Genomic DNA, 15,864 nt, shown 5'->3' with positions numbered 1-15,864 from the left:
CCCCCTGCTGAGTGAGAGAGAGAAGGGGAACCCCCCACCCCACCCCGACACAGGAGCCTTCCCCCTACTTTCCCCGGCGAGGGAAGGGCGACGCCGAGCGCGCGTTTCCCTTCCGGGCGCGGGGCGGGGGTCGAGTGAAGGAGGCGGCCTGCCGAGGCCCTGCCCGCCGCCGGGGGGATTCTCGGCTCGGCCGCCTGAGCCTGCCAGCTTTCCGAGGCTCGTTAGAGGGAGCTGTCGGCCGGAGGGAGCGGCGCTTGCTGCAGTGAGGGGCCCGCTCCTGCCTCGCTCGCTGCTGCCGCCGCCGCTTCCACCACCACCAGCACCGCCGCCGCCTCCTCCTCCTCGGGAGCCGGAAAGGGAGCGAGCGAGAGGGACCCTTCCGAGCGCCAAGAGGCGGCGGCGGGCCGTCGCGGCGTAGCCTCTTTCCGGCACGAGAGGTGGGCGAGGGCTGGCCGGGCCCTGTGGCGGCCGCCGGCCCGCCGCTATGCATCCCGCGAGCTCCTGGGAGCCGGCCTGGGGAAGGCAGCCGGCCGGCCGGAGGTACGGAAGCACCCCCGCCTCGTCCGCGCTTACCCGAGAATAAATGGGGCGCTGGTTGGGGGTGGCGGGAAAAGGGAAAGCAGGAGCGGCGCGCGTGCGTGTGTGTGTGTGGGGGGGGGCCGCCGTTCATCCGCCTGCTGGGGCTTTTGGAGAGGCAGCTCCCTCCGGAGGAGAAGCGGAGGACGGGTTCCCGCGCCCCTTGGCGCCCTTGAGAGGGTCCCCGCTCCACAGCCACCGCGCGGGCCGGGAGGAGGCTCCCGGTGGTGCTTTCCCAAGGTCCTTCCTCCTCTTCTAGGGGAGGAGGAGGAGGGTCTCCCCACCTCCTCGGGAAGATTAAATACGGATATTGGTCCCTCTGAATTCGGATTGAGGGGCGGGGGGGCCGTCACCCCAATAGTGCCCTTGAGAGGCCAGCCCTCTCTAGGCAGGAGGGAAAGGGCTTCTCACCAGGGGGTGTCCTTAAGATCCTCCTCTTTCCCGACAACCGGGAAACTCGCCCCACTGACGCCCTTGCGAGGTTCCCTTTACACGGAGTGCATGGCGGTGGTAGTCATTGCCCTATGGATGCTCTTTTGGAAAGTCCCCTTATTTCGGGTGCCCTTGAGACAATTCCCCGCATGGTGGCGGCGGGAGAGAAGGGAATGGGCAGTTTCAGGCTCTGGAAAAGGTCACTTCCCAAAACCGACAGCTCAAGGCGGGAGCACAAGGGAAGGACTGGACTACTTCTCGGGGGCAGCCTGACCTCATCCCAGCTTCTTTTCGTTGTCTGGTGGGAAGACTGAGAGCCCACCTTACTGAGGAGCAGAATGACACCGTTTCTGCCCTTGAGAGGACCTTCCATCCCGAGTGGCTCACCCCGAGGACCCCCCCCCGCCCCTTTCCCCAGTGGGTGAATACTCGACATGTGGGTCACGCCTGGTGCTCTGGTCAGAGCTGGATGTTCCCCAGCATTGCCTGGCATCTGCCTCTTGTCGCCCTTGCGACAACCTATGGATAGGTTGAGGTGGGGCAGCGGAGTAATAATAACAATAATAATGATTAATAATCGAAGCTATCCGGCGTGCAACTCCGAGATTCCTTCCGAGAGCTGCCGAGCTCCTCCCTCCCCTCTGTGGGGCGCTTGCAGGAAGAGCACCGCCGAGTTCTTCCTACTTCTCCATATTTGAATGGGGCGCAGAGGCGTCCCTTACCCCTGGCTTTTCAGAGGGGCCCCCCACCTTCTGCCCCCAAAATACGCTGCAGGAGCAGAAAGGTAACGGGGCGGGGAGTTCCCGAGACGACCTCTATCCTCCCCTTCCTCGCCGCGCCTCTGTACCCCAACAGGTGTCGCGCATGCTTCCTTGCCCTCCGCCCTCTTGCCCTGCCCTCTTGCACCCCACCCACCTCGGTGGGAGATGCGGGGGACACCCGCCCGCGGGGCTGCTGGCCGCCAAGCTTAGCCTAGGAGAGCCGGGCGCGATAGGCCCTGAAAGCCGCGACTGGAGGAGGCGGCGGCGGCGGCGGATTTAGCCGCAACCCCGGGACAAATCCTCTTGCCGGCGACCTCCCTCGCCGGGCTGGCAGCCCCCGGCGTTGGCGCCGCTTCTCTCTTCCCTCTCCCGTTCGCTCGCTCGCTCACTTCGCGCCTTTCTTCCCCCCCGCACTCAGGGAGCTGCAGACGGAATAGGGAGCCGGCTCCCAGCCCGTTACTTTGGGGCCAGGCCAGCCACCTCCGTGTCCATGAGCCCGCCGCCCTCCTGTCAGAGCTGCTGCTGCTGCCGCCGCCGCCGCCTCCTTCACCAGCAGCCGCTGCCAACTAGGGCGCACATTGCTGCCGCCGCCGGGCCCAGTTCGCTCGGCCCTGCCATCTCCTTCCCTCTGCGCAGCAGAAGGTGAGTGATGATCCGCGGAGTCCCGTTGGTTGGCTTGGCGTTGTGGTTGCCCACTATCCCTTTCCTGCCTTCCACAGGCTGCTGGCGTCCCACCCCCTTCCTAGTCCTCCTTAGTCTCTCCCCCCCCCCACCCAATTCCTGCTTTCCATTTCCAGCCTGGGATTCTCTGCCCTTCCTTCTCCTGTTTATCTCTGCTTTTACCTACTGACTGCCCCCTAATATGTTTGGATGTCTCCACTCTTTCCTGACTAACTTGAAGGCTAGAGAGGCCATTTCAGGTATTCTAATGTCTGGCTTCAATGCTTATTGGTTGTAACTGCTAAAAGGTCCTCTCTGCAGCTGGTGGTTGCCTGTTTCCCCCTCAGCCACCTCCCCTTATTAACTAAAGGGGAGTTGTCACCCTGCTTTTAGTGTAACCCATAATAATTTCCCACTTTGTTTGTTGAGGGGGGCAGACAAATGGACTGCCCCTTAGCGCACAGTTACTGCATTTGATTGTCTTCTTGCAGCATGGAATGTACAAATGTGCATTTCCTTTTCATCCGTGCTATAACATTACAAGACTGAATTATGTTGATGGGGTCCATTTACAGTTTATGTGATTATACTCATATGTGTCTGTAAAAACAAAGTGAAACCCTAGGTCCACGGGGAAGGGTTTTCTGAGATTTCTTTACAACCTCCACAAACATAGTTTAACAACTAACACAAGTGATCCTTTTGTAGCTAGGTAGATTGTGGTGTGTCAGTTTTTAACAGTAAGCTTGGGTACATGCATTCTTTGCGGTAGACCCAAGGAAAAATCCTAAGCTCCTTATCAGGCTGGAAAGATAGTTATGACTCAATAGATGATGTGTGTGCAAACAGGCCAATTAGTGGGGGAAATCTTTGCTATGGTGACTCAATACATACAAAGCACATAACTGTTTCTTTGAAATAAGGCCTTGTTGGACATTGGTAAGGAGGAAGTTGTCTTCTTCGTGTTGAGTAATTTCTCTCTTTCTTATTCTGTAGGAAACGACTACAGACTCCTGTGTGAAGAGAATGGCTGTGACTTTAGAACAGGCCCGAAGGGCGGCCTATATATTTCTGAAAGCACTCTTAAGATTTGGCTTCATGGTTGCCAATAACCTTGTCGCTATTCCGTCCTACATTCTGTATTTAATAGTACTGCAACCTCTCCGATTGTTGGATAGTAAACGGTTCTGGTATATTGAAGGAGTATTATTTAAATGGCTTTTAGCTATGGTGGCTTCCTGGGGCTGGTGTGCAGGATATACAGGTAAGAACAACTTACTACTTGGAATTGATTATGCATGTATACAGAAGTCTCCTAAAGTCTTTTTATGTATTAATAGAGATGTATATTCAGTGCTTGTCGAATAGCTGAATTTTGGCTTAAAGACACACTTAGCCAAAGGAAGGAGGGGTAGGACAGGTTGACTTCTCTGGGGAAGGAGGAAGCCCTTTTGAAATCGGTGAGATTTGTTGCAAAGTAAATACAAACATAATACTGTATTTACTTATAAGGCTTCCAGAATAGTAGGACACTTCATGCCCTTCTATGAGATCTATATTGGTGATAACTCCTTAAGTCCATCATCAGGAGTGATGGGTGCATTTTGACCCCACTTCAAAACAGTGGTACTTTCCTGTTTTCCATATGGCTTAATACTAAACGTTCATAGGTTTTATTCTTCCTGAGCTCTATCCCAGATTGTGTCTTATGATTGTGATAAGGTGTGACAGAATATTGGGAACTGGCTTTTTTATGTGCATGAATTATATGTGCACATGTGAGTGAATGATATTAAATGTCCAAACTGGAAAACATGGGCATTCGGTTATGAATGCTGACAGCTCTAGATACATTTTGTGAATACTTATGTACATATTTCTGTGACTCTTACCATTTACCAGATTTTGGACAATCGAAATTTGTGGATATGCCAGTGAACAACAATCACTTGTCTGCGTTTGTAAAAGGGGAAATAAGACATATATTATAAATAGTTTGACTAGACAGGTTTGCTTTTTCTGAAATTCTTAATAAGTGACTTCCATTTTACTAATGGCTTCCCGAACTATAAAGATGCATGAGGACTGTTCTTGGCTTGCTTTTGTTTGTTAGAACAGTGTGTAATAGTAGCTTTTGGATATTGATATGCTCACAGTTTGAAAAAAGAGGTAGATAACTCAGTATCTACAGAAATTCCCATGCCTCTATGCTGCAAAATGTTCTCTTATCTACTAATATATATGTATATATTTTGTAGAGCTTAGACATGATCATAGTGCCTCGCAGCAGTAACAGAAACTAATACTGTAGGACTTTTAAAGAACCTGAGCTAAGTGCAGGCAACAACTGCTTTAGGCGCGTCTGAATGACATGCGAACGATCACATATGATGCTGAAACCAGAAGTGACCCCCCCCCCCCCGCCGCAAAGTCATAAAGACGTTACAAAAAGGGAAGGGATAGGCTTATGCCTCCACTTATGTGTTCGGCGTCCAGAACATAACCCCCATGCAAAAAGAGGATTGCCTGTATGTTTGTTGAGGGGGGATTTCCAGTAGTTCCTAGTCAGTATATTTTAATTAGAGTCTTTGTCAGTATAGCACTAGAATCTAGAAAGAACTTCCTCACTTCTCTGCAAAGTAGCCTTCAAGAACAGCTGTCCTTTTTAATAATAATAATCCATGTTCTACTCTATCATGGGCTTTTCTGAGTAAAACATTGTTTTAAAAAACCCCATATGCTTTAAGATGAGGTTTTGTTGGAATCCAATGATTCTAGCTCTTGTTCATATTTAGAATGTTCTCACTAAAGTTTTAATTGGCCTATAATGTGAATGTGAATGCGGTGCAAGTTTGTATTTTTGTTAGTCTTTTGTCGTTCACGAGCAACATTCACAAAAGGTACAAATAGCTGGAGTGTGGCTCAAAGGTGCTTTTGAGGCCCCTACACTGGAAAGCATCCCACATCTTTGGGGCTTCTTGAGTAGCGCAGTGCTTCAGAAGTGCTCTCCCCGTTAGGGAGGTTATTCAGATACTCTTTTCATGCTGTAGATTTTAAAGATGCCTATTCAGAAAAAGTCTACATGGTATTCACAATGGAAAGTTTCCATCTGAGGTCTTCACACACACACACACACACACACACACACACACAGACACACACACACACACACTGAAGAAAAATTATTCCAGCAAGGAAAGAGGATTTTGATGCTTTACTGTGTTAGGTATGTGACGTTTACTGTAAAAATGATGAGGTTAAAGACCCCATTTATTATTCTGAGGATGTAATATGACAATTTTAGTTAAAATTCAGGCCAATGGTTCTGTGATATTAGATGATGTTAGTGGTTCAGAAAGGCTTTTGTTTTTAGTTCATTTCTTCTGACAGCAGGAGAAGGTTTTTTCTTCTGCCTGTTGCGTGAAAGGCATTATCGGCATGAGGTATATTCATAATCTGCCATTGAAATTATGACAGACCTATTAGCTCTTTTTTCCTTTACAAACTTAAGAATTGTATAGGTTTGTTTAGGATTCATATATGGTCCTTGTTAGCATATCGTGCTAATAATGCACGCCATGACTTAACCACGTTGCTCCTACAGTTGTTCTGCCGATTTAAACCATGGTTTGGCTTAGCATGTCATCCATACCTGAGCTCAAGGTTTAGCGCTCTCTAGAGAAACCACAAGCTGTAAACCATAGTACAAACTTTGATTACAGCTCCTTGCAAGCATGGATTCCGACAACACATTATGCCAACCATGGCTAAAGCAGCAGAATGACCAGAGGAGAAGAAAAGTAGTTGTAATCACCTCTCTGGGAGACCACATATTGTTCGTTCACACTAATGTTTTGGCTCATGCAAACTATACCAAGTGATGATATCATTCTGTTTATGCCATACATGAAGAAATTAGTTGAACATATGAAATTGTAGGAGCCAGTGCATTTTTTCCTGTAGATGTTTGTGCTAAGAAAGGAGAAGTACATTTCTTATTCCCTGTTTCCTTCCCCTCCCCAATTATCATTACCTCAGGCGTTCCATATACCTATAATACTTGTGAATATGTTCTTAAAAGACTTGATGTGCTCCTTAGTGTTTAGAAGGTAAGTGCCAGTGCTTATTTGCATAAGATCACATATTCTGGAAGATTTAGAAAGTGGCCCTAAAAAAGAAAAACTATTTCAGTTCTTTCTTTACATTTGTGCCATGTGCTTTACAGTTATGTCATCTGTTAGCGTTTGCTCAAGCATTTGTCTTTAACTCCGCAGGTGTCAACATTTATTTGCATTCTTGTGCTAAAACAGAGTGGAACTGTGATGCAGAGTTCAGATGACTGCTTCTTCGCCTAAATTTTCTATTTATGGTGACAAATTGGTTTTGCCACATATGCAGAAAAACCCCCAGAAATAGTTTTGTGGCCTAGTAATTAGCTGGCTTGTCTACTATTATAAGAGTACTTGAGACAATTTATGCTTGGTTATATATTTCTACTTTCAGCTGTTTCTAAGCGTGTGCTCTTCAATAACACTCAAAAGAAAACACAAATATCTTGTTAACGCATTGTTCTTTGTTTTCTGTTTTCAAAATAAGGCTTCAATATTAAGGCCAAACTAGGCATGGCAGTGTTTATTCGTTGTCTGCACGCTTCACGAATAAACTGAAGGGTGGGTGTGTCTATATTTTTAACACCAAAAGAGGTGCACATGTGAGGAAAGCTGAACAGGTTCTCAGTATTGTCATAGGCATTTTTATTTCGTCCTTGGTTACTTCTGGTGTTGGAGTTGGGTTTAGAGATAAAGGAATTTGGGCAACAGACTATATAAGAGTAAGGTAGGATGAAGTTCAACTGAGACTTCTTATTTTCTGTGACCAGTTCTTGGGAAGGGTCTTCCCAGAAAACTATATATCGAAACTAACTATACTCTTTGCTTTGAGCTATTCTTAGTACTAAGTGGATGAAATCATAATAGGAATGGTATTCTCTCATGTGCTCATCTACACATCACTGATTATTCATGAACAGGTGGAACCATATGTCTGGATCTTTAACCAAGAGTCATGGTGTGCCATGGAAAATTGAGTCTCCAATTAAAGGAATTGGTAATGAGATCAAGACTTAGAGACATAAAATGTATATGCACATGGTTTATTACAAGAAAGGGAAAAAGGTTCACTGAATTACAAAGGCATCATTTAGATTGGGTGGCGACTATGTGGTTAAATCTATAGAGAATAGAAGAGATCGGGGCAGATAGAATGAGAAGGAGGGATGTGGCGATGCTGAGAGAATTTGGAAAAAGACACACCAAATAAAGGAAAGGTGATTGGTGCTACGAAGATACAAAGGGATTCATGTTGGAATAAGGAGGAGGAATTAGGAGGTAAATAACAGTTCATTTGGTGACAGAACTTGCTTGTGAGTTTCAAAAGGGGAGAAAGAAAGTAGAATTAGAGAAGGAAAACCCAAGCATAGATACTGAGCCCATTCACCCATCATAGTAAGCCCTAAACTATGACTTACTACAAACAAGCAGTTCACTAGTGCATACCGTTGAACTGCTCCTGCTCTGTTCTACACTGCTGGGAGGTAGACCAACAGAACTCAGTGTTGACTTACTATGAACTAGAGCTTTTGGTTTGTTTCTCTCCAAACAAGCCGCAGTTGGTAAGCCAAGAGTGTTTTGATGTTTGTTGGGAGTCACACAAGAACTTGGCGTTTTCTGTTGTCCATTAATAGGTCATAATTTGTTCTCATTATATTAGGTTACAGATAACTTGGTCTTTTGTGCATCCAATAAACTGAGGCATAAAAGACCAGGCTGCTCTTTTTTAGAGGGTCACAACTGGCTTGGCAAACATTCCAGCTAGAGAAGAGACTGAGAGACCAAAGTAGGAGTGTTGGGACAAAGTGGAAGTGAATTCGTAGACTCTGGTGACAGGATGTTCATAGGGGAAATAGTGCAAAGTTCAGTGCAGCATGCAACTGTAGTTTATAATTTTACCTCTATCTGGTTGTGGAACAGTGTTGACTGGGTTGTAGTAAAACACCCAAGGGTGAACTTTGTAATTGCCATGGAATAATGCAATATGAAAAGCCTAATACAGTTGGGTTTCTTTTTTAGTCCTTGTTTCTGAGTATGCTGTATTTTCAGAACTCTCATGCGAGGTGGAAACACTCCTTTTCTTCAATAGAATTATTTGATTCTCAGGATTTAAAAGAACTATTTAGGCAGTATAGCTAGCACAAGTGCCTTGGGGAAACACGTTGACTGCCTCCGCTACTGAAGAGACCCAAAAGCAACTTTCCATTATTGACACCATGTATAGAAGATGGAACTCAAAAACTGTTAACATGGGGAGGGTGGTTTGACTATGCACACATGGTATACAGTTTTTCTTTCTGCAGTAGGCTTCCTAGGCTGTACCTAGTTTCTGATAGATTAATTGTGGGTGGGAAATGACACAGTTGGGAAATTAAGCATGGCTTTCTTTTTGTCTCTTTAAAACAATTTATAAAAGAAAGTGAATGTGTTTTACAGTTGTGGCCTATGCAAAATATCTTGTGGTAACTTCTGCCTTTTTTAGCTTCACCCACATTTACCTTAACTTATTCATATTGTGTAAGATGTGTGCCTTTGGGCTAGCTGGAAAAGAAGATCAGGAAAATAATTTGCCTATTTATTACAGTGCTTTTCTTAATCATATTTAAAGCTAGAATCTATTTAAAAAAAATGTGTTGCAGTAAAATTACCGAAGAATAAATCATCAGAGGATTTTTCTTGCCTGTTTCTGGGATTATAATATTGAAGGGAATTCACATCGAACAGATGTGATTATGTAATTGTCCCTTGACAAAGTGTCTTACTGGTGTTGAGTTCTAGAGTAGGTGGGCTGTGCCACTCAGAAGGCTACTTTGGTCCCTGCTGAAATTCAGAAACAGCTCAGGTCTCTCCAGCAGTTTTGGAGGGAGGTTACCATAGCAATCCATACATTATATTTGGCTCCTAGATTTCTAAGGGAAACTCCTTACGGTGGACACTCCGGTTGTGAACGTGATCCGTGCGGGCTGCACGTTTGCAACCCGCAGCGTTTGCAACCCCTCGTCTGCGCACGCAGGTTGCGATTCGGCACTTCTGCGCAAAGTGTGACTTAGCGTTTCTGCGCATGCACGACCTCCGAAACACGGAAGTAATCCGTTCCAGTACTTCCGGGTTTCGGCGGTCCGCAACCCAAAAAGACGCAACCTGAAGCCGCTGTAACCCGAGGTATGTCTATTCTTCTTTCAAACTTTGCTGTGTAGGCAGGCTTCAGGTAGGCTTAGAGCCATGTAACCTATTCATTAGCAGAGAGGTGGCATATACACCTTTCATAAAGTTCTAGAGCTTTAGTTGGTCTTAATGTATACAATTGTATTTTGATTATTTGCTTGGATTTTCCTTATTGTAAACTGCTTTGGAATCTGTTAACAATAAGTGATCTATAAATGGACAAAATAGATAATTAAGGGCTATGGAACCCTGGCAGAATTCTGAGAACAAACATTTGAAAGTGGTAGACGTGAATTAGATGAAGCACTGGAAAATGGAAGAACCACCTCATTTTGAGGGAAAATAAAATGAAAACCTGTTTTCTATGGAATATCTCATCTCCAAAGAGTAAGGCGTGTCCATACAGAGAAGAATAAGTTTGCACTCGAACCATATTATCCACTGAGGGTGTGGTACATCTAGTTTCATGTGTTATCAAAGGGGACACTGTTGCTGGGATTGTAGAAAGGGTACACAACAGATCACAACTGAGGCATTTGGTTACCGCACACAGAAAACTCTTCCGCAACAAGTTGATTCCCAAGGAGGAATATCAGGATTTCAGCTATTGATTTTGCTTTTTCTGGCAGGGACCTGCAACTTAAATTTGCTGGCATGCGTTTCGGCTTTTGTGTATGGATTATAGCCTAGGGCAGTGTTTCCCAAACGTTTTTGGGCAACGGCACACCTGTTTACTGAAAAAAAATCTCGCGGCACACCACCATTAAAGCCCCGCCCCGTGACGTCAGCGCGCAGCGTCACGCCGGGAGGGACGCACAAAAGTGAAAGTTTTCTCCCGCCGCACAGGAGCGATGCCTCTCTCTGGCTCTCCCTCCGCGCAGGCTGAGGGAGGGAGGGAGGGGCGCGTGTGACCCGTCTCTGCTGGGAGACCAAACCCAGCGAGGCAGAGTCGCGCGGAGGCGCCCAGGCAGCGCTGCCGGCTGCGAGGAGGAGCGCCAGGCAGCAGCAGGAGGCGCGGCCTCTCCTCGCCGCCGCCGCCCCGCCTCTCGCCGCCCGACTCGCCCGCCTCCCTCCAGGCATCTCGCGGCACACGAGGCAACGTCTGACGGCACACTCGTGTGCCGCGGAACACCGGTTGGGAAACACTGGCCTAGGGGAGTTACAATTGAGTTGAATTGGTGAGAAGATAAAAGGGTTTCCGCACAATGATAAAGATGATATTACTGCAATTCTGAAAGATGTTTACCACAGCATAATTTTGAAGAATTGTCCCTTGTTTCAGAAGCATCCAGCATCCTAGAGCTTGGGGTAGCTATATTTCAGAATGTTGGACTTTCACATTCTTTCCTAGAATGGATACCACACTCAAGGCTGTGTGTGTAGCTGCCTTGAGTCCCACCAGGGAAAAAGGTGTGGGCAAGTTGTTGTCTCACATCCTTATATTTCCCCATCTGCAAAATAGGAATAATATTGAGCTTATTTTTTAGAGTATTTCCCCTTTTTAAAAAAATAAAAATAAATGTTTAACCCGTGAGCTTCAAAATAGGGCAGAATAAAAAACAAAGGAATTGCTCCAGTTGCAGATGGGTAGCCGTGTTGGTCTGCCATAGTCAAAACAAAAAAAATTCCTTCCAGTAGCACAAAGGAATTGCTGTAGTTGAGGATGTGCATTGCACAGAATCTGGAATGCACAACTTGTTAATTGTTCTCTTCTCACCTGGATTGTAAGGGAACTGCATACCTGTGCCTGCTGTCTGCACCCACATGTTTGACATCCAAAATGGCTTGGAAAAGAAACAGATTTATTTGTTAGGTCTGTTTCCCCCCATACTCCCCGCTGTCACTTGACTTGCCCCCAGTGAGTCATACCGCTGATTTTTGCTTAGAAGCCTGGGAGAAGAAGGGGGGGGGGCTGGAATAGAAGGGAGTGAATTAGTTGGGCATCTTTTCCCTTCTGTTTCTTCTTCCCTTTTCTTCATCTTTTCCCTTCTGTCACTTGGCTCACCCAGGGCATGTGCGCACCCTTTTTATTCAACTGGGCGCGGGGGGGGGGGCTAGCTCTGTACTCAAGAGAAAGATGAATGGTGACAGCACAAGCCTTAGGGAGTTCAAGTGACAACTGAGGAGGGTGGAACAGAAGGAAACACACAGGCCAAATTAATCCACTCCCTTTCCCAGCCATGTCTACCTGTCTCCCCCAGGGTCAGTTGCAGGTTACGAACACAAAGGATTAACTTTGTTTGACTAGATGATCTCTAGGCCCAAGCAGCTTTCTGTTTGTATCCAAAGGTGCCTTGTGCAAATAGGCACTTCTGCAATTCCACCAGTTTTCCTCTTAGCTCGTTGCACATCATAGAGGATCCTTGTCCCTCAAACAGACTTCCAGAGGCTTCAAGTGGGCTTCAGTAGAGAAGAGAGGTGGGAAACTCCTTTTGCATGTTCAGAAGTCTCTTTTCACTTCTTTGGATCAAACCCTTCCGGTTGATGCCATGGACGCAAGATCAGTACAGATTAAACAGCATGTAATAATAATACAAAAGCAAATAATTATCTAAATTGAATAGAAGGTAATGTATGTGAACTTGTATTACTTGGTGTTTGTTTGCTTGCTTGCTCAGTGGCCTAATCCAGATCTCCCTCCACACATAGAAGTGGAGGGTCTGGATCTATGAAGGGGCAGCTGTTAGTGACAGCTAGAAAGCAAAAGGGTTTCTAGTGCAAGAAATCCCCCCTTCCCCTTATCTTACTCTCACTGCTGTATACATCACCTTGAAACTCACAGTTCTCCCATCTTCTGTTGGCTTACATTCCTAATGTCAAGTCTTCCCTTTCTGGCATTCTTTCCCCATCCTCAGCCGCCTCTTCATTCCTGGCTTTCCTTCCTACCACACCTTTTTATATAAAGGGAGTGGATGTTGTAGATTATTACTTGGGTTGCGTTGTTGATAGCATTTTTAAAAAAACTGATCGCAAATATTAAGCTCAATTTAGGTTATGTCAGGCAGGTTGCTACAGGATGCGTATTGGAATGCATGTCGTGTTAAAAGCAATGCAGCGTGAATAGGCAGCTTTCTCTCTTAGATGCATGGATGGTTATTCATCCAGTGTACACTACAGTTGTCAATCTAAGTGATGTATGCATGAAAGCCAGCTTCTGCGTGCAGATTGGGGTTTTTTAATCTAGAGCAGAACAAATCCAGAAAAGCATGGAGTCATCGCTGGCAGTCCTACTGTTGCTCTGCCTCACCGCAGCTACAATACACCATGCCTGCCACAGGAAATGTAAGGTCAATGGTTCTAATGGATTTTATGGGCACCGCTTTAAAACCACAGCTTTTATAGACAGTTGGCAATAACTAAATTATGACTTGTTTGATTCTGTCAGGGTGCGTCCAGACTGGCAGATTTTTAGGATTCCTTTGCACAAACTGCATCTGTATTGTTTTTATGTCTCTCTTGCAGGGGATCCAATTAAATCTGTACTAAACAAAATGATGCGAGCGAATTCATACTGTGATACCAATTAAGCTGTGCTTTCTATAGTCCTGTGGTTAGATGAGCATTTCTTACTGGAAGCAAAGTGTTCTACCATTGCCACTTCTTGCACTATTATATGAATAAACAAGAAGTACTTCAGTTATGACAAGGATTATGATTTTTTCCTTTTCTGGCAATTGGGACCAAACGATTTCTCATGTTATTAATAATGGATTTATTCAGTGCTGTTTTTCTAGAGAAAAGAGGTGCCAGAACTCACCATGAACACCTCCCTCGCTTTCTTATAATGGCAATAGCGCCCACCTGAGAGGTGCCGGAGAGGTGCTGAGTTCTGGCTGAAAAATTGTAATTCAGCATGCTTTTTGGGATGGGAAGTACGTGAGAATGGAGACTAGAAACAACTGAAGGGACTTCTGCTTAAATGACACGAAAGAAGAAAATGTGCAAATAAACCTTTTTATTATTTGTCTCTATGAGTAAAACATACCAGGGTGTTCTTCCTGAGGTGACTCTATGAAGCGTACATCTTGTACACTCTTATCAGAATAATATGGACCATAGAACTTAATAGAATTTTGGCTGTAGATTTAAATAACTAGATCGGCATGAAAGAGCTTCTCATATCCAAGAAAAGTGGAATGTTTTGTAACTTGCATAACGTTATCATTTGCAGCACCATTGCTGACAGGAGTCAGCATGTAGCACCAGTGGTCAGAGACCTGCACTGGTTGCCAATTTGCTACCAGGCCAGGTTAAAAGTGTTACTATTAGTATATAAAGCCCTTAACAACTTAGGGCCAGTTTGCCCATGAGATCGCCTTACCCTGAGAATGTCCAGCCAACCACTTTGATTGGCGGAATTCACACCACTACAGGTGTCACATAATACATGTTCTGCATTTGTAAGGACTTGATCATTAAGTGTGGCAGAGCCTACACTTTAGAACTCCTTGCCCCTTGAGTACTGTGCCTTCACAGGGCTCTTTTCTGCGCCTGTTAAAAACATACCTGTTTAGACAAGCCTATTTAGAGAGTCAGTGTGGTGTAGTGGTTAAGAGCAGTGGACTCGTAATCTGAGGAACTGGGTTCGCATCTCCGCTCCTCCACATGCAGCTGCTGGGTGACCTTGGGCTAGTCACACTTCTCTGAAGTCTCTCAGCCTCACTCAGCTCACAGAGGGTTTGTTGTGCAGGAGGAAAGGAAAGGAGACTTTGAGACTCTTTAAGGCAGGTGTAGGCAAACTCTGGCTCTCCAGATGTTTGGGACTACAATTCCCATCATCCCTGATCACTGGTCCTGTTAGCTAGGGATGATGGGAATTGTAGTCCCAAACATCTGGAGGGCCGGAATTTGCCTATGCCTGCCTTAAGGGGAGTGAAAGTCAGGGTATCAAGTCCAAACTCTTCTTATTTTTCTATCCAGAATCTTAGAGAGTTGAGGTAATTTTAATCCATTTCAGTACAGTGGTGCCTCGCAAGACGAAAAGAATCCGTTCCGCGAGTCTCTTCGTCTTGCGAAGCAAGCCCATTAGCGGATTAGCGCTATTAGCGGCTTAGCGGATCAGCTGATAAGCGGTTTAGCGGATCAGCTGATTAGCAGCTTAGCAGATCAGCTGTTAAGTGGCTTAGCGGATCAGCTGATAAGCGGCTTAGCGGATCAGCTGATAAGCGGCTTAGCGGATCGGCTGATAAGCGGCTTAGCGGATCAGCTGAAAAGCGGCTTAGCGGCTTGGGAAAAAGGGGGGGAAGGGGAAAAACCCTGCAGGAACTCGCAAGACATTTTCGTCTTGCGAAGCAAGCCCATAGGAAATTCGTTTTGCGAAGCACCTCCAAAACGGAAAACCCTTTCATCTAGCGGGTTTTCCGTCTTGCGAGGCATTCGTCTTTCGGGGCACCACTGTATTGTAACTTTTGCATGTTTTAGAGTAGGGTTGTGAATCTTTCTTGATTTTACTGTAGACTGCTTTGATGTGCATAAATTTTATTAAATAAATAAATGTCTAACAGTTACAGATTATAGGTGTTTTGTGCCTTACGGGTGTTATTCAACCAAGTCTCACTCAAAGTAGACCCATTGAAATTAATGAATATGACTAAGGTCTGTTGCTACTAACATGAGTTTGACCAAACTGCGGGAGGCGGTGGAAGACAGGAGTGCCTGGCATGCTCTGGTCTATGGGGTCACAAAGAGTTGGACATGACTAAACGACTAAACAACAAGGTCTGTTAATTTCAGTGGGTTTACTCTGAGTAAGGAATGTGGGTGGTGCTGTGGGTTAAACCACAGAGCCTAGGACTTGCCGATCAGAAGGTCGGCGGTTCGAATCCCCGCGACAGGGTGAATTCCCGTTGCTCAGTCCCTGCTCCTGCCAACCTAGCAGTTCAAAAGCACGTCAAAGTACAAGTAGATAAATAGGTACCGCTCCAGTGGGAAGGTAGACGGCGTTTCCGTGCACTGCTCTGGTTCGCCAGAAGCAGCTTAATCATGCTGGCCACATGACCCGGAAGCTGTACACCAGCTCCCTCGGCCAATAAATCGAGATGAGCGCCGCAACCCCAGAGTCGGTCACGACTGGACCTAATGGTCAGGGGTCCCTTTACCTTTACCCTGAGTAAAACTTAGTTGAGCTCCACCTGTAATTAAAGTTCAACAGCTTTTAAGCG

At 46.0% G+C, this 15,864-nt stretch overlaps 1 protein-coding gene across 2 annotated transcripts in view; it reads left to right on the top strand.

The window, feature by feature from the left end:
• Window positions 1–225: 225 nt before the first annotated feature.
• The window catches only part of LPGAT1 (lysophosphatidylglycerol acyltransferase 1), a 64,768-nt gene continuing 49,129 nt past the window's right edge, over window positions 226–15,864 (top strand). The window contains exons 1-2 of one of the 2 annotated variants that reach the window (XM_028724706.2): window positions 226–540; window positions 3,426–3,693. In XM_028724706.2, coding sequence (XP_028580539.1) covers window positions 3,456–3,693 — 238 coding nt within the window. In that variant the 5' untranslated portion in view covers window positions 226–540; window positions 3,426–3,455. Of the gene's footprint in view, window positions 541–2,187; window positions 2,412–3,425; window positions 3,694–15,864 lie in introns of those variants that run through there. The other variant, XM_077925561.1, reaches the window with a different exon arrangement.

This window comes from Podarcis muralis, chromosome 3, assembly GCF_964188315.1.
Source record: "Podarcis muralis chromosome 3, rPodMur119.hap1.1, whole genome shotgun sequence".
Classification (NCBI taxonomy): domain Eukaryota; kingdom Metazoa; phylum Chordata; class Lepidosauria; order Squamata; family Lacertidae; genus Podarcis; species Podarcis muralis.
This window is presented reverse-complemented; position numbering and strand designations above follow the sequence as displayed.